This window comes from Salarias fasciatus, assembly GCF_902148845.1.
Source record: "Salarias fasciatus chromosome 23 unlocalized genomic scaffold, fSalaFa1.1 super_scaffold_20, whole genome shotgun sequence".
In the NCBI taxonomy this organism is placed as follows: Eukaryota; Metazoa; Chordata; class Actinopteri; order Blenniiformes; family Blenniidae; genus Salarias; species Salarias fasciatus.
In genome coordinates this window covers 8,456,133-8,482,130 of record NW_021941230.1, presented here as the reverse complement: position 1 = coordinate 8,482,130, position 25,998 = coordinate 8,456,133, and the positions used below count along the sequence as shown (strand labels likewise).

At 41.6% G+C, this 25,998-nt stretch overlaps 1 protein-coding gene and 2 long non-coding RNA genes across 12 annotated transcripts in view; 2 read left to right on the top strand and 1 right to left on the bottom strand.

Annotated features, from left to right (window-relative positions):
* The window catches only part of LOC115383658 (uncharacterized), a 32,956-nt gene extending 29,393 nt beyond the window's left edge, over positions 1 to 3,563 (top strand). For 2 of the 5 annotated variants that reach the window (XR_003930721.1, XR_003930720.1), the window contains 4 exons: positions 19 to 342; positions 2,088 to 2,211; positions 2,387 to 2,423; positions 2,508 to 3,563. This is a non-coding gene — a long non-coding RNA (uncharacterized LOC115383658). The remainder of the gene's footprint in view (positions 1 to 18; positions 343 to 2,087; positions 2,212 to 2,386; positions 2,424 to 2,507) is intronic. The other 3 variants (XR_003930722.1, XR_003930718.1, XR_003930719.1) reach the window with 2 other exon arrangements.
* The window catches only part of LOC115383659 (uncharacterized), a 20,740-nt gene extending 3,231 nt beyond the window's left edge, over positions 1 to 17,509 (bottom strand). The window contains exons 1-3 of the long non-coding RNA XR_003930723.1: positions 17,499 to 17,509; positions 9,510 to 9,519; positions 9,143 to 9,148 (exon numbers count right to left, since the gene is read on the bottom strand). This is a non-coding gene — a long non-coding RNA (uncharacterized LOC115383659). The remainder of the gene's footprint in view (positions 1 to 9,142; positions 9,149 to 9,509; positions 9,520 to 17,498) is intronic.
* Positions 3,698 to 25,998, top strand: LOC115383656 (OX-2 membrane glycoprotein-like). 6 transcript variants are annotated; one of them, XM_030085792.1, is made up of 16 exons: positions 3,698 to 3,918; positions 4,002 to 4,325; positions 4,875 to 4,998; positions 5,175 to 5,211; positions 5,295 to 6,619; positions 6,703 to 6,792; positions 6,949 to 7,026; positions 7,663 to 7,789; positions 8,071 to 8,108; positions 8,192 to 10,045; positions 10,297 to 10,360; positions 21,597 to 21,686; positions 21,859 to 22,110; positions 22,188 to 22,508; positions 25,249 to 25,345; positions 25,452 to 25,998. In XM_030085792.1, exons 10-16 carry the CDS (start codon positions 10,028 to 10,030, stop codon positions 25,486 to 25,488), a joined length of 879 nt encoding a protein of 292 aa, XP_029941652.1. In that variant the 5' UTR covers positions 3,698 to 3,918; positions 4,002 to 4,325; positions 4,875 to 4,998; positions 5,175 to 5,211; positions 5,295 to 6,619; positions 6,703 to 6,792; positions 6,949 to 7,026; positions 7,663 to 7,789; positions 8,071 to 8,108; positions 8,192 to 10,027; the 3' UTR covers positions 25,489 to 25,998. The 6 variants fall into 6 exon arrangements, with proteins under 6 accessions (XP_029941652.1, XP_029941653.1, XP_029941650.1 ...); XM_030085793.1 differs by having other exon boundaries at positions 6,703 to 7,026; positions 7,753 to 7,789; XM_030085790.1 differs by having other exon boundaries at positions 6,703 to 7,026; positions 8,202 to 10,045.

The following is a 25,998-nucleotide window of genomic DNA, read 5'->3' as shown; positions in this document are numbered from 1 at the left end:
AAAACTCATTGTTTCCAGATTTCCTTGTGAAGAGAATCAGGCAGAAAGCAGAAGTGACTCCAGTGTGTAACTCCAGCCACACTGTGGATATCATCACTCTGCTGGTGTGTAAGATCAGAACAGAGCGGAGCAGGACTGAACCCTGTTCTCTGATCTACAAGTATGATGGACGTGGATTCAGCTTTGATCAGGGATGTGGCTCCAGCTTCTTCCTCACTGGAAACAATCAGACATCGCTTCTCCACTTCCAGGATTTGACTGCAGCTGACAGCGGGAACATCACCTGTTCATGTTCATACCTAGATGGAGTGTATGTTCTCCATCTCAGCATCACTGTGGAAGGTAGGATTATTTCAGTCATGCTGCTACTGAAGGAATGTTTTCATGCTTTTACCTCTTGACTGGACAAATGACCATATTTGGTAACTTCCTCTGAACTGTAGACGGCGCCACAACAAGGAAGTGCTGTCAGATGTCTAGAATGTATCAAGAGCCTTTCAGAAAGTGAGACAGAGCTCTACAGTGTGGCACAGTAAATGAGTCAGGCCTATACAGTGTGTGAGTGTTCAGGAATGTCAAAGTCTTTGTGTCATGTTTAAGGATGGGAATAGAGAACCGATTCTTCTGTAGAACCGGTTCCTCATGTCTCGATTCCGAGGAATCGTTTGGCTGTCTCCTTAACGATTCCGCTATCGATTCCACTGTGTGCGTGACGACGTATCATGCGCGGAGCGCATGGACTCGCACAGCGCAGCTGTGGTCCGTTCTGGCGCTGCAACAGAGCCGAGGACCGAAAACCTTCAGCAAGGATCCTATTTTTCCTCACTCCGGAGCCCTGCTGCTTCAATCTAAACAGAAACAAGTCGGGGGCCAGATGGAAACTAGTTACGTGTTCCAAAATCTGTGATTTCAAAATAAAATCTGTGTCGCGTTTTTGCCATAACATTGTTTTTTGTAATTCTTCTGTTAGAATATATAACAAACAACGCGATCTAATCATTATCTGCATTAGAAGAATGAACAATGTTGTACTTACACATTGTAGGAAAGTCAAAGACACCAAAATTGCACAATAGCTCTATGACCGGAGCAGCTGTGTTGCCAGATTGGGCTGGTCTCTGCACAATCAAGCTTCTTTATAACCCGAGGTGGGTTGATGAAATGGTTATGTGTTGGTGACAGGTTTTTTTTAAATGCAAATCCGGTTTTAACGGGTTTAACATGCATTCTCTACAGAGATGGTGGTTTGGATTGCTTTCTATTGTTGGACAGTTTTAATATTATATTTGGGGCAGATCTGGCAACCTCCATCAGCTGACAGCAGACACACTGAGGCAGAGTGAGTGACAGAGCTGCAGAGCTGGACCAGACACGTAAAGGCATCCAGTGTGAGGCCGGGGTAATTTGGTTTTGAGCTTTCCAACCTGGCGTCAGGAAGAAGCTCCAGAGTTTGGCTGTATTTCATACCTAAAGATGAAACTGGGGCTACTTGCAGCTTGTGAAGTTTTCATGACATGGATATTTTTTTCTTCTGTTCAGGATGAAGATATTGAAGAGTTAATGCAAACACCCCAATTGTATTGTTTCATTTCTCACTCAATGAGAATCGATAAGAGAATTGATAAGGAATCGTATCGATAAGCAGTATCGATAATGGAATCGGAATTGCTAAATTCTTAACAATTCCCATCCCTAGTCATGTTGCAGTTTTGAGATGTATCGAGAACGAATCACAGTTAAAAATGTGAGTCAGAATCCAGAATGCCTGAGCTGGAATGGGTGAGAGCTGTATCAAGAATTCAGAGGTTCTAGATTAAGAATTAAACAACGTATCTGCATTTAGATTACATGACGTAGTTTAAAATGTGAGAGAACTGGAGAATATGTCAGAATTCTGAGCCGTGTCAAACATCTAAAACAAACTAGAGTTGGAGAAATGATCAAAATCGTATTTCTGAACATTCTACAGCCATCAAATCAAATTAAATCCAGTAAAAACTGTTCACACCTAAGATGTTTTTAGGTATTCACATTCATAAAACGATGGTTTTATTGAACTAACAAAGCTCCTTTCTTTATCTACAAAGATTCAGAGGAAGAAGAGGGAGGTATGATAATACCAACGGTCATCTGTGCTTCAGTTTCTGTGGCTTTTTTTCTCACGCTGGCCTCAGTGATGCTGGTGTTCATCTGCACAAAACACCAACAAAGGTAAATCTGACTGAACACAACTTTAGTCATCTTCTCACAGAATCATAAATCACTCATGATACAAGATGCGCTACAACTTCCTTCACTTTACATTCACATTTTACAAAAAACCAAAAGCCCAAAGTGTAACAGGAGTGAAGAAGCCTTTATCTATTTTCTTATTTGTTTCTCACAGAAAAGAACCGGATGCAGTGAGAAAACCTCCCGACATGGTACGACTCAGACACCTGTACCCTCCAAGAGCCTCCTCCTCAACAGTTTAGTCCTCCTGAATGGTTTTTTCTTCTTGTTTCCAGGACTTTGCAGACGTGGGGCCATACAGCACCTTCATCCCCACTGAGGCTGGACTTTACTCAGTGGTCCGGCTTCACTGCTCGTAGACACTCTGAGAATTCAGACAGGAGAACACGAGAAAACCCGTCTGGGTGTTTTCAAAGTGGTCTCAACACAGATAGAACAGATGAAAAATCAGAGCGTTATTAGACGAATACAAGAAGATGGATGAAATAAAGAAAAGACCAGCGTACTGCCGAGAGATGAGTCAATTCAATATACACCTCATTGTAATTTTCTGTCTGACCACCAGAGGGCAACATTTCACTGGGAAATGAACCCTGTTATGTTTCAGCAGTCTGTTTTCTAAACTCATTCTCGTGGAAGCAAAATGCGTTCACACAATATAACAGTATACAACATATTGTAACATCATGGAATACACGTTTTACAACTTTTTTTTCTCCTGAATTGTAAGTTTCTACGTGTTATTTTGAAAATTATCAGCTCTCCTTTAGCTTGGCTTGTGTATCAGACAGCAGTCTGTGTTAAGATACTCAAATAGCTGAACAGAATGATCAATACGTTACCGTCTGAATCATTTTCTGGTTTCACAATGTAAAGACTTCCTCAGGTAGAAGAGAATTGGAAGTTGGTCCTCATCCAATATGGCCGCCACGCTGACCCAGTCAATGGTCAGTGAAGAGTCTATTAAGATGGATGTGTGACTGATAGTGAAACTGCAACATCAAACTCCTACAAGGGACATCTTAAACCAAACCAGTGATCCATCAATCAAAATTTATTGATAACATGACCATTGTCTTCAACTCTCAGGAAATCCAACTGAAATGTGTTAACAGAAATGCCTTTTCTTTTTCTGAATAAAGCTGCATTTTCTTAAACTCGTTAATAAATTTTATAATGACAATAAGGAAGTTGCTCTATTGTAGTTTTCATTCTGGCGGTGATGCATTTCTACATGCGGTCTCCATAACGCCTCCCCAGTTGATTGAGCCGGTGCTTCACTCAGGCTGTGTTGTGTGCAGTTTTTGTCTGAGTTATAATCTGAATTAACTTCTTCCTAACTTTTGACCTCATCTTTAAAGTGGTTTTCACACAGTGTTGGTTACTATATCTGTATATCGAGCTCCAGGACCGAATATTTTTTCTTATAAAATTATTTCTTGGCTCCATTGACTTCAAATCAAAAGCTTTCTTTGCCTTGTTTGACCTTGAATGTTTTGAACGTCCTGTTCAGGAGTTAACCACTGCTGGTGTTTCTGTCAGAGTTGTTATTTAGGTTACAGGAAGTGGGTTTGTCTTTTCTTTTTTTGTCTCAGTTACCTTTCAGAGCTCACGTCTGCAGCGACAGAGAGATGGACACGTTCAGACTGTGGTTTCTTCTGCTTCTGACCCTCTGTGACAGTGAAGGTAATGTACAGCCACTCTGTGAGTTTTTCCTCTCAAAAGATGAGCTGATCTGACTTTTATTGGTTAAAACTCATTGATTCCAGATTTCTTTGTGAAGAGAATCAGGCAGAAAGCAGAAGTGACTCCAGTGTGTGACTCCAGCCACACTGTGGATATCATCAATCTGCTGGTGTGTAAGATCAGAACAGAGCGGAGCAGGGCTGAACCCTGTTCTCTGGTCTACAAGTATGATGGACATGGATTCAGCTTTGATCAGGGATGTGGCTCCAGCTTCTTCCTCACTGGAAACAATCAGACAGTGTTTCTCCACTTCCATGATTTGACTGCAGCTGACAGCGGGAACATCACCTGTTCGTGTTCATACCTAGATGGAGTGTATGTTGTCCATCTCAGTGTCACTGTGGAAGGTAGGATTATTTCAGTTATGTTACTGAAGAAATGTTTTCAAGAAAACAAGTGTTTTCTTGCTTTTACCGCTTGACTGGACAAAGGACCACATTTGGTAACTTCCTCTGAATTGTAGACCGCGCCACGACAAGGAAATGCTGTCAGATGTCGAGAATGTATCAAGAGCCTTTCAGAAAGTGAGACAGAGCTCTACAGTGTGACACAGTCTGTAAATGAGTCTGGCCTGTACAGTGTGTGAGAGTTCAGGAATGTGAAAGTCTTTGTGTCATGTTGCAGTTTTGAGATGTATCGAGAACGAATCACAGTTAAAAATGTGAGTCAGGATCCAGAATACCTGAGCTGGAATGGGTCAGAGCTGTATCAAGAATTCAGAGGTTCGAGAATAAGAATTAAACAATGTATCTGCATTTAGGTTACATGATGTAGTTTTAGAATGTGAGAGAACTGGAGAATATGTCAGAATTGTATTTCTGACCATTCTACGGTATTCACATTCATAAAACGATGGTTTTATTGAACTAACAAAGCTCCGTTCTTTATCTACAAAGATTCAGAGGATGAAGAGGGAGATATGATAATACCAACGGTCATCTGTGCTTCAGTTTCTGTGGCTTTTTTTCTCATGCTGGCCTCAGTGATGCTGGTGTTCATCTGCACAAAACAGCATCAAAGGTAAATCTGACTGAACACAACTTTAATCATCTTCTCACAGAATCATAAATCACTCATGAAACAAGATGCGCCACAACTTCCTTCACTTTACATTTCACATTTTACAAAAAATAAAAAGCCTGAAATATAACAGGAGTGAAGAAGCCTTTATCTATTTTCTTATTTGTTTCTCACAGAAAAGAACCGGATGCGGTGAGAAAACCTCCCAACATGGTACGACTCAGATATCTGTAACCTCCAAGAGCCTCCTCCTCAACAGTTTACTCCTCCTGAATGGTTTCTCTTCTTATTTCCAGGACGGTGCAGACGTGGGGCCGTACAGCACCTTCATTCCCACTGAGGCTGGACTTTACTCAGTGGTCTGGTTCCACCGCTCACCGTCACTTCGAGAATTCAGACAGGAGAACACGAGAAATCACCTCTGGGTGTTTTCAAAGTGGTCTAAACACAGATAGAACAGATGAAAAATAAGAGCTTTATTGGACGAATGCAAGTAAATGGATGAAATAAAGAAAAGACCAGCATACTGCCGAGAGATGAGTCAATTCAATATACACTTCATTGTAATTCTCTGTCTGACCACCAGAGGGCAACATTTCACTGGGAAATGAACCCTGTTATGTTTCACCAGTCTGTTTTCTGAACTCATTCTCTTGGAAGCGAAATACGTTCACAGAATTTAACAGCATACAACATATCATAGCAGTCTGTGTTAAGATACTAAAATAGATGAACAGAATGATCAATACGTTACCGTCCGAAACTTTCTCTGGTTTCAGAATGTAAAGACTTCCTCAGACAAGTCCTCATCCAATATGGCCGCCACACTGACCCAGTCATTGGTCAGAGAAGAGTCTATTAAGATGGATGTGTGACTCATAATGAAACTGCAACATCAAACTCTCACAAGTGACATCTTAAACCAAACCTGTGATCCATCAATCAAACTTTTTTGATAAAGCATCTTGAGCCTGCTTTTAATAACTTGAACATTGTCTTCAACTCTCAGGAAATCCAACTGAAATGTATCAACAGAAATGCCTTTTCTTTTTCTGAATAAAGCTGCATATTCTTAAACTCATTAATAAATTTTGTAATGACAATAAGGAAGTTGCTCTATTGTAGTTTTCAATGTGGCGGTGATGCATTTCCATGTGCGGTCTCCATAACGCCTCCTCAGCTGATCGAACCGGTGCTTCACTCAGGCTGCATTGTGTGCAATCTTTGTCCGAGATATAAGCTGAATTAACTTCTTCCTAACTTTGACCTTATCTTGAAAGTGGTTTTCACCCAGTGTTGGTTACTATTTCTATATATCGAGCTCCAGGACCGAATATTCTTTCTTTTGAAATGAATTCTTTTCTCCAATGACTTCATCTCAAAAGTTTTCTTTGTCTTGTTTGACCTTGACTGTTTTGAAACTGAAGACACACACACGTCCTGTTCAGGAGTGGACCACTGCTGATGTTTCTATCAGAGTTGTTATTTAGGTTACAGGAAGTGGGTTCTTCTTTTCTTTTTTTGTCTCAGTTACCTTTCAGAGCTCACGTCTGCAGCGACAGAGAGATGGACACGTTCAGACTGTGGTTTCTTCTGCTTCTGACCCTCTGTGACAGTGAAGGTAATGTACAACCACTCTGTGAGTTTTTCCTCTCAAAAGATGAGCTGATCTGACTGTTAATGATTAAAACTCATTGATTCCAGATTTCCTCGTGAAGAGAATCAGGCAGAAAACAGAAGTGACTCCAGTGTGTGACACAAACAGCACTGTGGATATCATCACACTTCTTACATGTAAGATCAGAACAGAGCGGAGCAGGGCTGAACCCTGTTCTCTGGTCTACCAGTATGATGGACATGGATTCAGCTTTGATCAGGGATGTGGCTCCAGCTTCTTCCTTACTGGAAACAATCAGACAGCGCTTCTCCACTTCCATGATTTGACTGCAGCTGACAGCGGGAACATCACCTGTTCATGTGCATACCAAGGACGAGTGCATAATCTTCATCTCAGCATCACTGTGGAAGGTAGGATTATTTCAGTCATGTTGCTACTGAAGGAATGTTTTCAAGAAAACAAGTGTTTTCTTGCTTTTACCGCTTGACTGGACAAAGGACCACATTTGGTAACTTCCTCTGAATTGTAGACCGCGCCACGATAAGGAAATGCTGTCAGATGTCTGGAATGTCAGAATTCACTTGTTGAACATTCTGTTTCCTGATTTTGTGAATCTGTTGATGTTTCCCACTGCTGTATCATCACATCAGTACATTTCCTGCAGACTTCTGGACGTCTTGCAGGACGTCATTGGGTCGATGTGATTTTTTTCGTAACAATTCGCTCAGTTTTCCTTCTTTGACAGCACAATGCCAGATTGCATTTGGTCTGATCTCACTGGAGTCCTTTCTGTTGGGCTCAGTCTTCTGTTGTATGGTTATCTGGATGATCTCTCATATTCTAATTGTCAGTTCTACAACGGTCCAATCACAGACAAGACTGTAAAAGTTTAAGCTATCCTACAGAAAAAATCTGCACAATTCTACGGCCACAAAATCGAGCTAAATCCAATGAAAACTGTTCACAACTAAGATGTTTTTCGGTATTCACATTCATAAAATGCTGGGTTTGTTGAACTAACAAAGCTCCGTTCTTTTTGTGCAAAGCTTCAGAAGAGGAAGAATTCACCACAGGTATGAGAATAACAATGATCATCCGTGGTTCAGTTGTGGCTTTTTTTCTCATTGTGACCTCAGTGATGCTGGTGTTCTTCTGCAGAAAACAACATCCAAGGTAAATCTGACTGAACATGACTTTAATCATCTTCTCACAGAATCAACTTTTTCATAGAAGGCCTTGTAGATTTGGATCCCCCCCCCCCCCCCCCCCCCCCCCCCCCCCCCCCCCCCGCCCACCTGTTATGATTGTAAACTATTTAAAAACTGCGTGTTGTGCTGTCTTTGATTTATGTTTAAATTAGTTTGATGATCAGAAATCACCTTGTCTTACATCGAAATAAAAAATAATCATGAGTAAAACTGACTTTTTTTGTTTTTCTTTTTTGTTTCTCACAGAAAAACAACCAGATACAGTGAGAAAACCTCCCAACATGGTACGACTCAGACATCTGTAACCTCCTATAGCCTCCTCCTCCACACTTTACTCCTCCTGAATGGTTTCTCCTCTTATTTCCAGGACGGTGCAGACGTGGGGCCGTACAGCACCTTCATCCCCACTGAGGCTGGACTTTACTCAGTGGTCCGGCTTCACTGCTCACCGTCACTTAGAGAATTCAGAGGTCTCCACACAGATAGAACAGATCAAAAATAAGAGCTTTATTAGACAAACAATCATACCAGTAGATGGATGAAACAAAGAAAAGACCAGCATGCTGTCAAGAGATGAGTCCCTTCAATATACACCTCATTGTAATTGTCTGTCTGACCACCAGAGGGCAACATTTAAAAAAACTTGTGTCCAACAATAGAAAACAGGCCAAATCAAAACTGTGACAACCGGATTTGTACAATAAAACCCCTCAAAAGCACATAACCATTTCATTAACCCGCCCAATGTGTTCAACAGAACCCTAATTTGGCAGAGACCCGCCCAATCTGGCAACACAGGCTCTTTTTTTTGTTGTTGCAATTTTGGTTTCATTTGACATTCCTACAATGACGAAGTACAAAATCGTTTATTCTTCTCATGTGTATAATGACGACATCACATTGTTTGCTATTCATTCTATCAGACGAATTAAAAAAAAATGTTAAGGCAAAATCACAACACAGATTTTATTTTGAAATCACTCTCTTGTGCTTATTTTGGAACATGTATCTACTTTCCTTCCAGCACCCGAGCAACAGGGGTCCAGCATCCAGAAAAATATGATCCTCGCGGAAAGTTTCCGGAGCGCTAGACGGGCTCCATAGCGGTGCCAGAGCCGGACCGCAACCGGACCGTAGCCGCACCGTGGCTGCTGTGAACCGCCACATTGATTTTAATGACGACTGATTACTGTAGTTGCGGTGTCTGGACCAGAGCCAGACAGCATCCAGTGTGAGCCCGGCTGTTAAAATGCTCAAACAGCCGAATAACCTGTGTCAGGCAACTTACTCATAAAAAGTAGTTAATTGTAGTTACAACTTACTTCTTTAAAAAAAAATTAACTGTGTTTGGAACTGAGTGATAATATTTTAAAAGTAATTAATTACGAGGCAAAGTAACTACATTACTTTAAAACAAACGTGTTTAAATATGTTAAAGAATATGGCTCCCCTCTTAGTGGAACTTTAAGATGCATGTTCAATTATTGATTATAAAACTGAGTATATGATTAATGAAATAAATGGACACTCGACAGAATAAATTTGTTGAGAATCACAGGGGTTATAGAGCAGTGTCTGAAGTACAGGTGAAATTAAATCGTCGGATGGTCACGCTTTATTTTTCCATTTTCAGTGGGGTACAAATTTTGATGGGAAAAACAGACTAACAAAAATGTTTTCCTTACTTTTCTTTGGCTGCAAATTGCAATTATTGTTAGTTTTAATTTACTTGGATGAAATGAAGCTCAGTGATGTTCCTCTATACCTTCGCTGAATGCATGTGTGTTCCTTCAGCCTGGGGAAGCACTTTCACTGACATGACACCAGGCTTTAAAAACATTTAAAAAGAGACTTAAAATCGATCCTAAAAGACAGGGAGCCAGTGCAATGCCTTTAACTCCTTCAGCTTCTCCAGAATTCAGCTACTCGTGTGTGCGACGGGGAACAGAAAGCACGTCACACTGGTTTTCAATTGTTTTATTTGGGGAAGACCAGAGAGCAGAATGTTACTGGAATCCATTCAACTTGATACAAAGGCATGTCTCAGCATGGGTGTGTTTTCCCCAGGAAGAGAAATAGAGATGGGTGGAATCTGGATGTATTCCAAAGAAGGGAAAAGCCTGATATAACCTCATGAGGAATTAAGCTGCACTCAGAGTTCAAAGAGATGCTCAGGTTCTTCACTTGATTGAATGTTTTTATAATGTGCGCCAGTTTTGTGGTAAGTTGTTTCTGTGTTTGCTCAGGCATTGATTCATTACTGCATGCAGATACTGCTGATTTGATGCAGGAAGCTACTCAGTACAGTCGCTCGGATGAGTGTTGAACAGAGTGCTACAAGAAATAGTAGCTTTATTTTCTTTTTCTGCTCGTTTTGTGTCAGTTTGTAGGAGTTAATGATGTTAGCCTGCTGCCGCCGCTGGCTCTAAACATGGTCACGGTGTCTTTTAACACGGAGTTTTTTCTTCCTAGTTTGAACGGAAACAGATGCTGTTGCTGTTTTTCATGGCTTCTGTTTGCTGCCCCATGTTTGCAGGTATGTTTAGTTTGAGCCGTTTATGCACCATTTGTCTGTATTTGTCTGTTTAGTGTTCAGAGAAAGTTACTGCACTTTTGCAGCATGTGTGTATTGTGCTGTGTTTTCACCACTAGATGGCACTATTGGTTTGTTTTTGGTCCCACTATGTTAAAGTAGGGGTGGGCGGATCGATCCAAATAGTATCGAAACCAAAGTTAGTATTGGTATCGGATCGATACCAGTACGTTGAGATCGATTGTTTTTTTTCTGCTCTGGCAGAGTTAACGCAGCCTCTCTGTCGGACCTTAGCTCACTTCAGTCGCTTGTTCGGAGCAGCGAAAGAGAGAGAAAAAGAGAGACAACGAGTGAGGAAAAGCGACGGTGGATGGATAAAGAAGCTTTGCGTGGACTTATTTCACAGCTTCAGACAAAGACACTGCATCATGTAATGTGTGCAGGAAGGTAATTCGCTGCTGTGGTAACACCACCAATCTGCACAAACATTTAAAAGCAGTGTAAATGGAGGGAGGAGGAGGGAGAGCCCCGATTAACCAGACCCCGACACACAGACAGGGGTCTCTGCCTGAAGCTTTTCAACAGAAGCCTCCAGAATATCCAGGGAGCGGTTTTAGAGAAGTCAAGTTAAGATTTTGGTGTTTTCAGCAAAATTTGACGTTGCTTTTCAATTGGTGGTCAATGTCATTTCAGCAGTGATTAAACTGTTTTCATATATTTAGTCAATTGAAATAAATCCTGACTGTGTTAATGGAGCTAATATATATATATATATATATATATATATATATATATATATATATATATATATATATATATATATCAAAGGTGGTGATGAATGACAACCAACTACAGTTTACAGTATATTTGCACTGATGACTGGAGTTGTTTAATGTGCAGCATGTGACTCTGAACCAGATGCTGTGTGTTGACACAGCATATGTTTTTAAAGTTTTGTTTATCGTCTTATTTGTTGTGCATCTTCAGGTATTTTTTTAATTTAATTTTTATTTATTTACTGTAGTATAACTACTCACGGCACCTAGGGCAAAACAAGGGACCTTCACTATCTTTATTGAAAGCCATTTCAGCATAACATAAGATAGAGTATGACAGAGAGAACTTCCAGAATATAACATTGTTGTAGTATTCTTGTGTTGGTTAATAAAATTTTTTCTTTTATTTGGTTAAAATCTTGGTTCTGTGTTTTATTTATTTATTATTTATTTTATTTTTTCCCCTTGTCCTGTTCGGCAGTTGGGGCGTGCAATATTGTATGATTGTAGCCTTTTACTATCCGAACAGATTTTAATGTTAGCAGCAGGATGAGACTGAATCTCCTCCTGCTGCTGCCTTTATTTAAAGCTGGCATACGGCATGGCTGCCGGACAGGACCTGTATTTTATTGTCCAGGCGAGGTAATTCACTCAGGCTCAGTGTGCAGCTCCCCTTCTCCTTCTGTTGATCAGACAGACTGGCTTATTAAGGCAATGTTAAGATGAGGAAGAGGAGCAGGAACTGTTGGGAGCTACTTTACAGCATCAGACAGCATTACTGCTACCTGTGATGTATGTAAAATAAAAATAAAAATATACAGAATTAAAAAGAAAAAAGAAACGAGTGAAAAGTATCGGAATCGGTATCAGCAATACTGGCCCAGCAATTACTTGGTATCAGGTTGATCCCAAAATTTGGAGTATCACCCACCCCTATGTTAAAGTGCTGTTATTTTGACAATTTTGTATTTATTTTGAACTTATATCATTTTATTTATGTCTGCAAAGTATGTCATTATTTTAGAAATATTTTATGTTACCATTTGTGTATTTTATATGTAAATTCACTTTTGTAGAATATACACTATACGATCACACACAGTTTCTGGAAATCTTATGCTGTGGTTTGAGCGGAAACAGATGCCGTTGCTGTTTTTCTTGGCTTCTCTTTGCTGTCCCATGTTTGCAGAATAAATCAGACCAAGAGCATCGTCAGTCCAGCTTCCTGTTAGGGCTGGACGATTATGGCAAAAATAATAATCACGATTATGTTGATATTGAAATCACGATTAATAACCACGATTATTCATAATTCCAAAACTTGAGTATTTATTAAACTACAACTTGAAAGAACAATCAAAAATAAACTTATAAAAAATTAATATCTTAAATATCAATAAAACAAAAATAAATACCCAATCTGCATGCATTTCTATAAAACTTGCAAAAATAGCAATATGCAAAATACACTAACAACTCAGTCAAAACCCGATCAGGCTTTTCTCGATTACCGATTCTTGATTTTCATTTGACAGCAGTAACCCAAATACACCACAAAGATAATGCACCATTAAAACAGTTGGCTGCTGAATTACTTAACTTCTCTTTTATTGAACAATAATTCAAAGAGCTTTCTGTAACTTCAAAATTATCTGTTCTTACTTAACACATGTAAAAAAAAGAATAAAAAACAAGACATGGAAACTGTTTGTAATTAACCATAATTTCATTTAAATGTTCGATTTCCATGATTGCTGTCTTTTATTTTAATGAGCTGTACTACCAATACTTGTTTGCTGTAAGCGGAAATCAACTTCCGGTTTTCATATGTAATGCTTTTATTTTGATAGCACTGTTTCCTGTAAAGACGTTTTTTGGTGAGGTTGCTTGACGATGGTTGAATGAATGGAGCGGAGTTTGAAACGGAGCGGAGAAATCAGTTTTGTATTTTTGTTATTTCATTGTATTTTGTATTTTAAAAACGCTGAGACGTGATTCCTCTGCTGCGATTGTCTGCAGCTGCACCGCGTCTCTTCTGCATCAATTTCCGGGCTTTTCAGTGAGTTGAGCAAACTACAGAAAACTATCTTGGTCATTAATTACTCTCTGAGGGTCGCTTCATTGGCTCAGCTGTTTAATTGCGTTTCGCCATTTAATAACACAGTTTCTGATTGGACGAGAGCATCAAACGGTCTGCCGCTGTCTGACAAGCGCCACTTCCAAAACAGTTAATAGCTATTTAGATATTTGAGAAATAAATGGATAAAATGTACAACTATCACTTTGTAATGTTCCTGAAGTGTTCAAACATTCCTCAGTGTTTCCCTGATGGATTACTTTTCTCCTCGATGGATTCTAAACATGTCACGGCTCGTAACTGCTGAACGCCGCTCCAGTCTGGACAGAAAGTAAGTCTATCACACACATAAAGTTACCTTTAAGAGATTAAAAGTTTAAAAGCATTAAACGTAACAAACAAGTGTTTTTCCAGTTGTATGTGAGAAGAACAGCAGGGCTGATGATTCAGGACTGAAGTCAGGCTTTTATTGGAAGATCTGCTTCATTCAGGAGTTATTTCGTCTCTGGCAGCTGAACTGTGGCGATGTGCTGTATGCATGCAGACACTGTGACCCAAAATGATTACTTTAAATACGGGTTACGGGTTGGGCTGCGGGTCGTGTTTCAACGGGTCGGATCAGGTCGCGGTACTCATCGGGCTGATGCGTGAGTTTGCAGTTCGGTTGCGGGTTTGTACGTCCCCGGGTCGGGCCGGGGCGGGTCTTGAAAATTGGACCCGTGCAGGATTCCAGCTGATTGGCATGCGAGGTTTAGGCTGTGAGCATAACATTGGATATGTAGAAAGTTGTCAAGCCCTGCAGCCAGGTTAATATTTGAGACATTGTCGGTGACGAGAACGAGGTCATGTGTCTCCGTCCCCCATTCGTCTGCCACAGTTTGGATAAACTCGCACATATTTGCGCCTGTGTGGAGAGGTTCAGCTTGCTTGCTAGTAGGGGTGTGCCATCTAAGGCACCTCACGATTCGATTCGATTACGATTCAGGGTGCTACGATTCGATTATTCAACGATTATCACGATATTAATGATAAAAACGATTATAATGATTTTTTGTGCATTTTTTTCCCCCTCACTTAGTGCCCACTTCATACTTTGAAACAATGTACAGCTGTTTCTCGGTATACATATGTAACAGGTTGAAGAATTACCTTATTTATTATTTTGAAATTCCTGCTAAGATATGTAAATAGTCTCTGTATACAGTTTGTCCTGCAATGAGTAGTGAGTTAGCGCCATCTACTGGCAGCTGTCAAATCTATGAATGTGACCGGAAACCGGAAGTTCAGCAGTCCTGAAGCCCGCTGCTGCCGGTAAGACAGACTCCGGTCCTTCTCTACAAAATATTGTTATAAAATGTTCTAAAGTTAACATGACAAATCGTCCAGTGTATTTTCGTTCTGTGTCTGTTGTAACTCACGAGTCACGTTAGTGTTATGGTCTATTTTGTTACATAAGTCAACTCTTTTCTTTTCCTGTAGATGTCAGATGCCAGAAGAAGTGCTAACTACATGCCTTTTGTGTTTTCATATGCTCATTGCAGGTAAATGTTGTTGTTGCATTAAATGTTTTGTATTCATTGTAATTAGTCAGACATTCAGAGAGTTGTATTGTTTGTTGCGCCATCCGCCATTATGGAAACAACGTGCATTGTAATATTTCTAGTGACCACTAGGGGGAACTGTAAGATATATTATTGATTTGATTTTGAGTAATGGTTGTTCTCTTGTACTTTCTATTTAGTATTTACTTCTCTTTACTTACATTTTCTATCTAAAAAGTATAAAAAGGGATGATGATGGTTAAAAATTAATTAAGATCAATTGTATGAAATTCATTGTAAAAGCATTAATGTTAAAACCACTATACGATCACCTGGTAAAATGTCTACTGTTAAAACCATTATAAGAAGGAATGTGAAAGTCAGATCTTCCAATGTATTTCATTATAATGTAAAAGACTAATATGTGATGAAGTTCAGCAGTCCTGAAGCCCGCTGCTGCCGATGTCAGATGCCAGAAGAAGTGCTAACTACATGCCTTTTGTGTTTTCATATGCTCATTGCAGTGCTCATTGCAGCTATACTCATAAAGAATCACATCATCTCAGACGTGCCTCAGAGTGTGTTCTTGCCGGGACGGGTTCACAACAGTTACACATAAATCTTTTTTTTTTTCCCCCCTTGTCTTGTTCGGCAGCTGGGGCGTGCAATATTGTATGATTGTAGCCTTTTACTATCCGAACAGATTTTAATGTTAGCTGTACATCGTTTCATACTTTGAAACAATGTACAGCTGTTTCTCGGTATACATAAATCAAAGTAATCAAACAAATTCAAAAAAAGTATTTTTTATTGATGTCAAGTGGTCCATCAGCAACCATGGCATAAACTTTGTGCCTGTAGCTGTGGCCTAAAGAGCCAATACAACAAAAGGCTGCCCCTGTTGACAAAAGATCAACAGTTACCTCCCTTAAGTGCAAACAATAGCAGATATGTCATATATGCAGATATATGTTCAATTTGAATTTACTACTTGGCGTACAGCAAATCTAGACACCTACATCTAGATATCTATGTCTATATGTCTAGGCGGTGGTGGGACGTCAGCGGGAGCTACGGGAGCTGCAGTGTTGTTGTGTGCGTGTTTTTTCGACTGCCGATGCTAACGCATATTTCTGATCCCTGCTCTTGGAATAAACATCGTCACGCTGCCAAACACCTCTGGACTTCTTTCAGGCATATTACAGAGATAAATGTTTTGGTTGTTTTGTTTACCTCTGAACTGAAAGCTTTGTTTACGGCACCGCAACAGCTCATTGTTTCCGGGGCGACATGAGGCTACACGGTGCTTTTTGTTCCAGTGTAGTGTAAAATGGACGAATATCTATTGGATGAATATGTTGTGGACGAGAACTTTGAATGACTTTCTCTTTAGCAAAAGCAGCGTTGGCATTTAGCAGTAGCTTTTAATCCAGAAGAATGAATCTCACACTCTGTTACTGTAGCTAAAGAGCTAGCTGTCGCCATATTAACCGGTCCGTCACTACAGATGTCCGGGTGGTGCGCAGGAACAATACTTTGGTTCCGCAAGTGGCGTCCGTGCTACTGGCGTCTAGTTATTATGAAAAATAATCGATTTTAAATATTTATGAATCGTAATCGAATCATTATGTGTCGCATCACGATTAATCTAATAATCGATGTATCAGCACACCTCTACTTGCTAGTGGCTGCTTTCTCCTCCATTTCACCGCTCCCTCGCTCTTGCCGCCGCACGCACCTGAGGAACTCGGTCCGCGCTCTACGCGCGATCTAATTTTTACAAAATAAAATAATGGGAAATGAATTGATTTTTGAAAATTTAATAATCGATTCGTACTTGTCCATAACATATTCGCGATTAATCAATAATCAATTTTTTTCACCACCCCTACTCAGCACCCAGTTGTTTTCAGCGCATGATGTCAGTCATCCTCAAAGAGCTTCCTGGAGTCCAATGCTACCTTGATGACATAATTGTGGCGGGCACTACACCTGAGGAGCATGATGAAAGACTTTCAGTTGTACTTCGACGCATTCACGAAGCAGGACTTAAACTGAATCCCTCAAAATGCAACTTCAGGAAAACAGAGCTGTCTTTCCTAGGGCACACAGTGTCAGATAAAGGTCTACAGCCTGATGCTTCACATGTGACTGCTGTCTCTCAAGCCCCTCCTCCCACAGACCTGCCCAAACTCAGGTCATTTCTTGGACTCACATCCTGGTACTCCAAATTCATACCAGGATATGCTGCTGTTGTGGAACCGCTCAGGAAACTGTTACGTGGAACAGACACATTCACATGGACTCCTGAGGCCCAACAGAGTTTTGAGACTGTAAAGAGGCTCATAGTGAACAGCCCTGCACTTTCTCTTTTCAACCCAGAACTGTCAACCATTGTTACAACAGACGCATCTGACTGTGGATTAGGTGCAGTACTCACCCAGATACATAAGGATGGATCAGAAAAGACTGTTGCTTTTGCATCACGCACACTCACCCAGTCTGAGAGGAAATATTCCACTGTCGGAAAGGAGGCCCTGGGGTGTGTGTGGGCGACAGAAAGATGGAGAACGTACTTGTGGGGGAGACACTTCACACTACGCACCGATCACAGCCCTCTCACCACACTTCTTGCATCAAAAGGTCAAGGACGAGCAGGTATGCGGATTGCTTGATGGTCATCTAGACTGTTATCTTTCAACTATGATATTCAGTACAAACCAGGATGTGAAAATGTGGCCGCAGACTGCTTGTCACGACTTCCGTTGCCGAGCTCAGAACTAAGCTCAGAGGACGACACAGAGGTCGCACTTACCTTTGTACTTTCTGCCATTTCTGAATGCGAATTTAAAGCTGCTTGCATTGCATGTCCTGTACAGACACAGCTGCGTGAACTGCTCACTTCAAAATGGCCCAAGTCTGCAAAAGGTTTAATGCCCAACGTACAGCCATTTTACAAGTTGAGGCATGAACTTTCACTACAGAATGACTTTATAGTGCGTGGTACATATCGACTCGTGGTACCAGACACTCTCCAATCAAAAATGATTTCATTGGCACATGACACCCACCAAGGTATTGTGAGAACTAAGCAGAGACTCAGAGAAGCTTACTGGTGGCCAGGGATGGATGCACAAGTCGAAACAGCCATTAAAGCATGTGTTACATGTCAGTCACATGACAAGTCCGCAGTCACTCACAACACTCCCTTACAGCCTGTGCCATACCCAGATGGAGCATGGGAAAAGGTAGCCAATGATGTGGTGGGACCTTTTGACAAAGCACCTATGGACTGCCGTTATGCAATCACACTGATTGATTAGGTCAAGGTCAAGGTCAAGGTTTATTTCTATAGCACATTAAATACAGAAAACTCTGCCCAAAGTGCTGCACATGTTGATAACACCATAGAAAAGAAAAAAAAAACAATAGAAAAATACAAAAGTTTAAAAACAATAACTTACAAAAATGTCCAGCTCAGCTTGTGTTGAACGCCAGAGCAAATAAATGTGATTTTAACAAAGACTTAAAACACTCAACAGATGAAGCAGAACGAATGTTCAGAGGGAGCTCATTCCAGAGTTTAGGTCCAGCGACCGCAAACGCCCTGTCACCTCTGGTTTTCAGTCTCGATCGGGGACAGGTTAAGAGCAGCTGGTCACATGACCGCAGGGCTCTTACAGGAGCATACAAACACAACATTTCAGACAAATATTCGGGGGCCAGACCATTCAAAGATTTAAATACAAGCAGTAAAATTTTAAATTGAATTCTAAAAGACACAGGGAGCCAATGAAGTGACTGAAGTGCAGGAGTAACATGATCGAAGCGCCTTCTCCCTGTGAGGAGGCGAGCAGCGGCATTCTGTACCAGCTGTAGGCGACGAATGGATGAAGCGTCCAGACCATGATATAGGGAATTACAATAATCCAGACGTGCCGTAATGAATGTGTGAATTAATTTTTCCAACTGGTCAGAGGGCAAGTAGGATTTCACTTTGGCGATCAGTCGCAGCTGGAAGAAGCTGGCTTTCACCACAGCACTGATTTGCTTCTCTAGTTTAAAAGAACTATCGATGATGACGCCGAGGTTCTTTACACAAAAACTGTGAGGAACTCCGAGGTCAAAGGCAGGAACAGGTTCACCAAACACAATTACTTCAGTTTTGTTCTCATTTAGGTTCAGAAAATTAAATTTCAGCCAGTCTTTCACTTCCTTCAGGCAATTTTGAAGAGACTGGAATGACCCACTTTCAGATGTGAGTGGCATGTAGATCTGTATATCGTCAGCGAAACAATGAAAGGAAATTTGATTTTTCTAAAAATTGAGCCAAGTGGCAACAAATATAAAGAAAACAGAGTCGGACCCAGTATAGAGCCCTGGGGAACTCCACACGTAAGCCTAGCTTTAGCTGATGAAAAAGAGCCGACGTTTACAGAGAACTGTCTCCCAGTAAGATATGACCTGAACCATTCCAAAGCAGTGCCTTTTATTCCAACACATGATTACTACAGTAAGTGGCCAGAACTAACCTTTGTCCCACAGGTCACATCAAAAACTGTGATTCAGTTTTTGTCAGCAGTTTTCAGCAGAGAAGGAGATCCCAAGGAGCTAGTCTCCGACAATGGTTCTCAATTTGTGTCACAGGAGTTTGAATCATTTCTCTGTGACAGAGGCATCGTACACAGGAAGTCTTCAGTTTACTATCCGAGAGCCAATGGTGAAACCGAGCGCTTCAATCGCAGCCTAAAAGACACTCTGCAGACAGCTACGCTGGAAGGAAGACCGTTGAAAGAATTCATGAGGGAATTTCTACATGTCTATCGTGCAACCCCTCACTCTACAACACAACGCTCACCTGCTGAACTGTTGCACGGTCGACCGATGCGCACAAAACTCAATGTGGCTGGACGTCCACTGACCACACGCAAAACACTGTTGTCAAAACAGGTGGCTCGCCAAGTGAGAGAAGTGCAGGAAAAGAGCAAGGAATATACGGACAGAAAACGAGGCGCTTCAGCTGTGTCTTTCCAGTGTGGGTCCTATGTCCAAGTGAGAAAGCCTGGCATTCTTCCAAAAACCCAGAGCAAGTTTTCCAAACCACTCAGAGCGATGGAGAAAAGGGGACAGTACACTTATTTGCTGTCAGATGGAAGATGCTGGAATGCGTCTTATCTCGCACCTGTACCGCATCTGGAGTGTGGGAGTAACAGTGAACTGCCACCTCTGGACTTGGTGGACACACCAGAATCTACATCACCAGTGATACCAACAAGCTCAACCAGACCAGTCAGGTTCAGAAGGTTGCCTGTGTGGTCTAAAGACTATGTGGAGTGATTAAACATCGAAATGGACTTGTTTTAGTGTGAAACATGTTCTGATGCTGACGTTAAAAATGTCACAATGTTTTCACTTTGTGTGATTTCAGTTTTTCCTGATTTTTGGAAAAGATGAGAAGGTGTTATATAGAAAATGCTCAGACCTTGAATCTTTTAATATCCTGCTTGTGTTATTTTCAACACACTTTTGTGATGAATACAGAGCAATGTTTTGTTCTTAGGGCCAGATGTAAAAGTTTGTCTTGTGACTTGATTTACAGACTTTCAGTCTGAGATGCTGTTCGGGTCAGTTATTGGCAATGCCACTGTCATATTTTGTGAAAAAAAAAAGGGTTTTCTTACTTTGTAAAAAAAAAAAAAAAAGGGGGTTTCATGAACCTAAAGTGCATGTTTTGAAATGGAAAAAAAAAAAAAAAAAGCACCTGTTGAGATTTAGCGTGAAGTAATACGGACATTTTATTTTCATTTAATGTGGATATTTCTGTTCATATACACAAAGTTGGCTTATTAAGGGGGATATGTGGTGTCTTGCCTGTGCGCCAGAGGGCGCTGTGGACATGAGGAAGAAAAGGAGAGTGTAAGTGGAGAAGAAGCCAGCCGTGCGATGTTACTGCTCGTTATGTTCCCTGCATGTTATGGATTTATTTTCTGAATTAAAAGCACCTGAACTTCAAGCAAGGACTGCTTATTTACGCATACAACAGTTGCACATCTTGCCGTCTCGCTGTAATTACATCTTTTTGTAGCAAGAAAACCTAAATACATCTCATTTAACCCATTAAAGCCGGGCACGCATTACTGCTTCAGTGTGCAGCAGTGGCCAGAAACGTTGAATACAAAGTTACGAGGGAGTGCAGCAACAAGATCTGTACCTGGAAACAGGACCAGCTATGCATATGTGTGGGTTTGATGCATTTCATTGCCCAAGAAACAGCTGATTTGCGCCAAGAAGAAAAAAGACCCGGGTCAATGGTAGAACTGCGCTACAGCGCTTCCGGGTTTAATGATAGAATTGCGCAACAACGCCACTACCGTAACTGCGGCCTGGCTTCAATGGGTTAAAAAGGAAATTAAAGAAAAAATAAACATATGTATCCAACCGAGTCCAAATCGGGAGGAAACTTCCGATCCCCATCAAGTCCGTAATCACGTGATCGGGGCCGATTTCCGATCACGTGATGGGACCGGGACATCTCTAGTTTTTTTAATAGCAGAATTCAGAGGGTTAGCGATTGGCTCAAAGAAAAGAGATAGAGAAAGAGAAAATTTAGAACCAGTACTACATATCACTAGCTTGCTATTACTTCAAGTTAATATTAGGATTATGAATGTTTAGGTAATGTTTTCTTGTTTTTAATAAAGAAACAATCGAAATATCTCCATATTTCTAAAAATGTGAAATTTTTTCACCCAGTTTTAACTAAGTTTTTTTGTATACAACTATGAGCAAAGATTATTTTCAGGATCATTATGCACTTCCTGACACTCTGCTGTGATTTGTTGCAGCCTCCAGCTCACAGATCAGCGGTTTTGGGGATGAAACAGCAGAGTATGGAGGGGAGGCGCATTACAGCTGTTCCTCTGCCGACCCCACAGGTGAGGAATCAGAGTAGAGATGTATGTCACAAACTCATTGGAATGTAAATCATCGATGCCAAAGTGTGTGTAAAAGATATTTATGTGCTTTTTATTATGAGGAATAGGAATCAGGTGAAAGGCGTTACATACATAGCAGCTCTTTCAGCGTTTGTTGGCGTCTTCCCTCCAGGCGTGCGTCAGGTCACCTGGCAGAGGCTCTTCTCAGACCAGTCCGTGGAGAACCTGGCGACCTTCAGCCCGCGCTTCGGCCAGCAGGTGAACGAGCCGTACGGGGGGAAAGTGTTCTTCACCGAGGCGGCGCTCAACTCCACGGCCATCACTGTGAGCGACGTGACGTGGCAGGACGAGAGCTGCTACGTCTGCTCCTTCAACGTGTTCCCCGACGGCTCCAGAGGCCGGCAGACCTGCCTCACAGTGCAAGGTACACCGCCACTCCTCGCCCAGCATGAGGGGGGAGGTCTGCTGGCTCCTCCGTGCTGACTGTTCTTCTGATTCAAGGAATCTCAGAGGCCAACATGAGCATGCAGACCATCAGTGGGGCTGAGGAGCACCAGAGTGAGGTGGCCTTCAGCTGCAGTGCCACAGGTAAACCAGCTCCCAGCATTCAGTGGGAGCTACCCTCCGGAGTCGCCTCCTCCAGCCCGGAGCAAACGCAGACCGTCAAAAATGCTGACCGCACCTTCATCAGCAGCAGCAGCATCACGCTGAGGCTTGATGCCCCCTGGAAGGGACAGGTGGACTGTGTGCTGAACAGAGGGAAGCCGGGCCAGAGGACGGAGAGAATCCCTCTGGTTGTACAGCACGAGGAGTCGGAGGACGGTGTGTACATCAACCACACACAGTCAGTTTACATCACCATGCAGGAAGATCATGTGCCGAACATTCCAAATGTGATCTATCATGTTCAGAATGTTTTGATGGCATCGGTTATTAACGAGGAAAGGGAGGTGTAAGAAGGGGCATTCCCTCACCTGGCCCCCCACGACTTTCACTGGCAGACTCTATGATCGGACATTTTTTTGGCTTTTTTTAAATTCTTTGTTAGCTGTTGTTGTAAAATTCTTATTTCTTGCCACTGAATATCGTCTTTGTTACTTTAAAGTTGGAGTCTCTGTAGCAGATCTCAGACTGAGTACCTGTAAAGCAGATAAGATTCCTGTAAAACAGGACAAATGAGACTGGTGACCGTTGCATTGGGTGCAGTGTAGCTTCGCTCAAAATAATTTATTCTCAAATCCCATAATATATTCTTTCCTTTCCATATTCCCATATCTTTTTAACATAATATCAGAAACACAATCACAACTTATTTTGAACAGCAACATGCCAATCCTGTTTTCTCATTTAAACAACACAGTGTCATTTTACCACAAAAAAATGATCTTGCATCCAGCATAGTACTGCATTAAAACGTTCCTTTTCAGTCAAATTAACTGTTCATCACTCAGTTCACAACAAAACTAATGAAAATGTAACTTAATTAACCTTACTTCCTGTTCAAATTGCAGACATGAGTGTATTGCTCTTTCTGGGAATTTCTGGGATGATTACATGAGCTGAAGACAAAGTTGGTAAATTTTAACAATTTTCCAACAATCACATGAAGATATTACTGTAACGCATAACTTATTTACACATCAACAGTATACAGTACCCATAAGAATGACCTTTAACCTAAAATAAAATGTGCTGGAGCCATAAATTAATACCTCGTTTTGGTCATAAAGAAAAACTACAGCGCTGCACCTTCTTAGGCCACATGCGACGCTCGGAGGAAATACGTATCTCATTCAGAAAAAACACCATCAAATATACTCAGAACATAAACAAACTCAAATGATCATCTTCTCTAAACACTTAACCACAAGTGTGAGTTCGTTTTATGAGTATTTGCACTCCACTAACCTGTAAAACAGGACAAATGAGACTGGCAACCATTGCATGTAGTGCAGTGTAGCTTCGCTCAAAAGAATGAGAAAATGCACATGGGTTCATTCGCAAGGAGAGACAAGGCACCACTACCTCCTACTGGTGACACTGAATAACTAAGTGTCTCATATGAAGAGAATTTTCTTTGCTCTTACCCCGTGTGTCCACCAAACGCGGCTCGAATTTTTCGTGCAATGAGATTACATACAAAGTCAATGTAATGACGCAGCGGGCGGCCGGCGCGAGCGTTTCCAGCGAAAAATGGGCCTGTCAGGACAGCCTATCAGCTTGGAGGTCGTCACCGACGTTCTGACGTAGGGCATGCAGGGCCCCGACCACGCAGAGCAGTTGGCGAGATGCCAAGGCGAGCGGCAAGCGAAGTGCCCAATTTCATTTGTTCACCGCTTCTGGTGGAAACCAGGCGTCAGCCTGAAGCAGTTCTGGAACCGGCCGTCCAGGTGCAGCTCCTACAGAAGACGGTGGAACTCACCGAGCTCATAACCGCCTCCGTAGTGTAGCATGCAGCCAGAAGAGATGCCGGCGCCTCGGCCGCAGCCGGAGCTGACGTCCCCATGCCGAATACAGAGCAGCGATGGTGGCAGGCGGAGCATCTCAATCTCAGTCTTTAATTGTGAAAGCACTTCTCATATTCATAAAAACAACGCAAAGTGCTGAACAGTAAAAACAGTCATAAAAACAAAAAAAGAACAAAAACTGCACCATCGATCAACATGCATGCGCGCACACACACACTCCCATGTTCGATAGTGAAATGATTGGCGGGCTTGGAGTGACGTGATGCCGTGACGAGCGGCGAGGCTTTTTTGCAGATTTGTACCAGCGATGACACGCGCGTCTAGCAAATGTCCCGCAAATGCTGTCGCGTTCATTGCGTCTGGTGGAAACACGGCCTTAGAAGAAGCAATAATTAATCATTTCGGCTTGTATTCACAAATCACATTTACAGAAATAATACCTTCAAAATAAACAAAACTACATGAAATGTGACTGAGATTTCATGAGCGTCACATCTCCATCAAATCGCGCATAGAAACACCCAGAAACATGCACAGTTTGTTCTCGTATAAACAGGATCTAAAGCAAGACCTTCCTTGCAATACTCCTGTTTGCACTACATATCAGTCATTTAATTGAAACCTGCAGTCTGTTTGACATGACTGACACAGAGTCTTTGCATATCAGGCCTAAAACTTTCTTAAATTAAAATCAAAAGAAATGTATTTAATTCAGTAATTAAATTAAAATGAAATATTTAGGTCTTTATTGAACACACAACATGGACAGTGTAGGTGTAAAAAGTGAGTGAACTCTGAGATTTGCGTTCTGGACGTTCATTTTCCCCTCATTTGCAGTCTTATGACTTTTAGATTTATTTTAGGCTTGAATGATGATGTGAAGCAGCCTCAGGTCATGATGCTTCCACTTTGCAAATTTCAGCTGCCTCATAAAGGTTACTGTAAGTTATCACAGGAAACATATTGTTCAGTCCAGAACTGTTACCATTGACCACTGATAGTATAATTAGTGACTGCTTCCTAGTGTTGTTGTAAAGCTCCGCCTCTGTGCAGCACTCTGATGAGTCACTCACTGATCTGTGATCTCTCTGCAGGGACGGGTCATTCTCACGTGGCCGTCGTGTTGAGCGTCTGTGTCGTTACGGTCATGGTCTGCGTTATTGTTGCGGTGGTTGCAGGGATACACAAGAGGTTAGATGAATTTTTCACACTATGTTAATCTTTTTCTTGGAATTTGTTAACATGCTGATATTTCATCCATGCCGTGTTCTAAATGTCTTTTCTTTTATTCCTGTAGGTGGAAACGTAAAGTGAGAGATGAAGCTGTTATATGATCAAGGGCGTCAGTTTGTTTTGAAAAGTGTGTGGGGGGGCAGCTGCTGGCAAAAGTGACTTTTGAGCAGTGGCATTTCTATTTGAAAATACTTGGTAGGGCAAAGTGTGGTGTGTGTGTGTGTGTGTGTGTGTGTGTGTGTGCGCGCATCTGAAAAGATCGGCAATAGAGATGGAAAGTGTGACAACCTATCCCATGACTATTTGTGGCAGTGACGTCACACTTCCCATCTCTAAAGTTTACATTTGCCGGTCTCCCCTGTCCATCATGCATTGCGTGTAGGTCACGTGGTCTTCCCAACTCTATATACTGTAGCTACCAGGCGGGTCGCTATTGCGGTGTGCTCGTTCGGGGCTTTGAGGGCAAGTGTTTGTGTTCTGCGTTTATTTTCGTTACTTCATGTGTTGGACCGTGAACGGGTGGGGTTGCTGCCACCATAACTTCGGGCCTGTGAGCCATTGTTGTGTGTGTTCTTCCCGGTGTGCTTTTCAAGATTAAAGCCCTGGTAAAG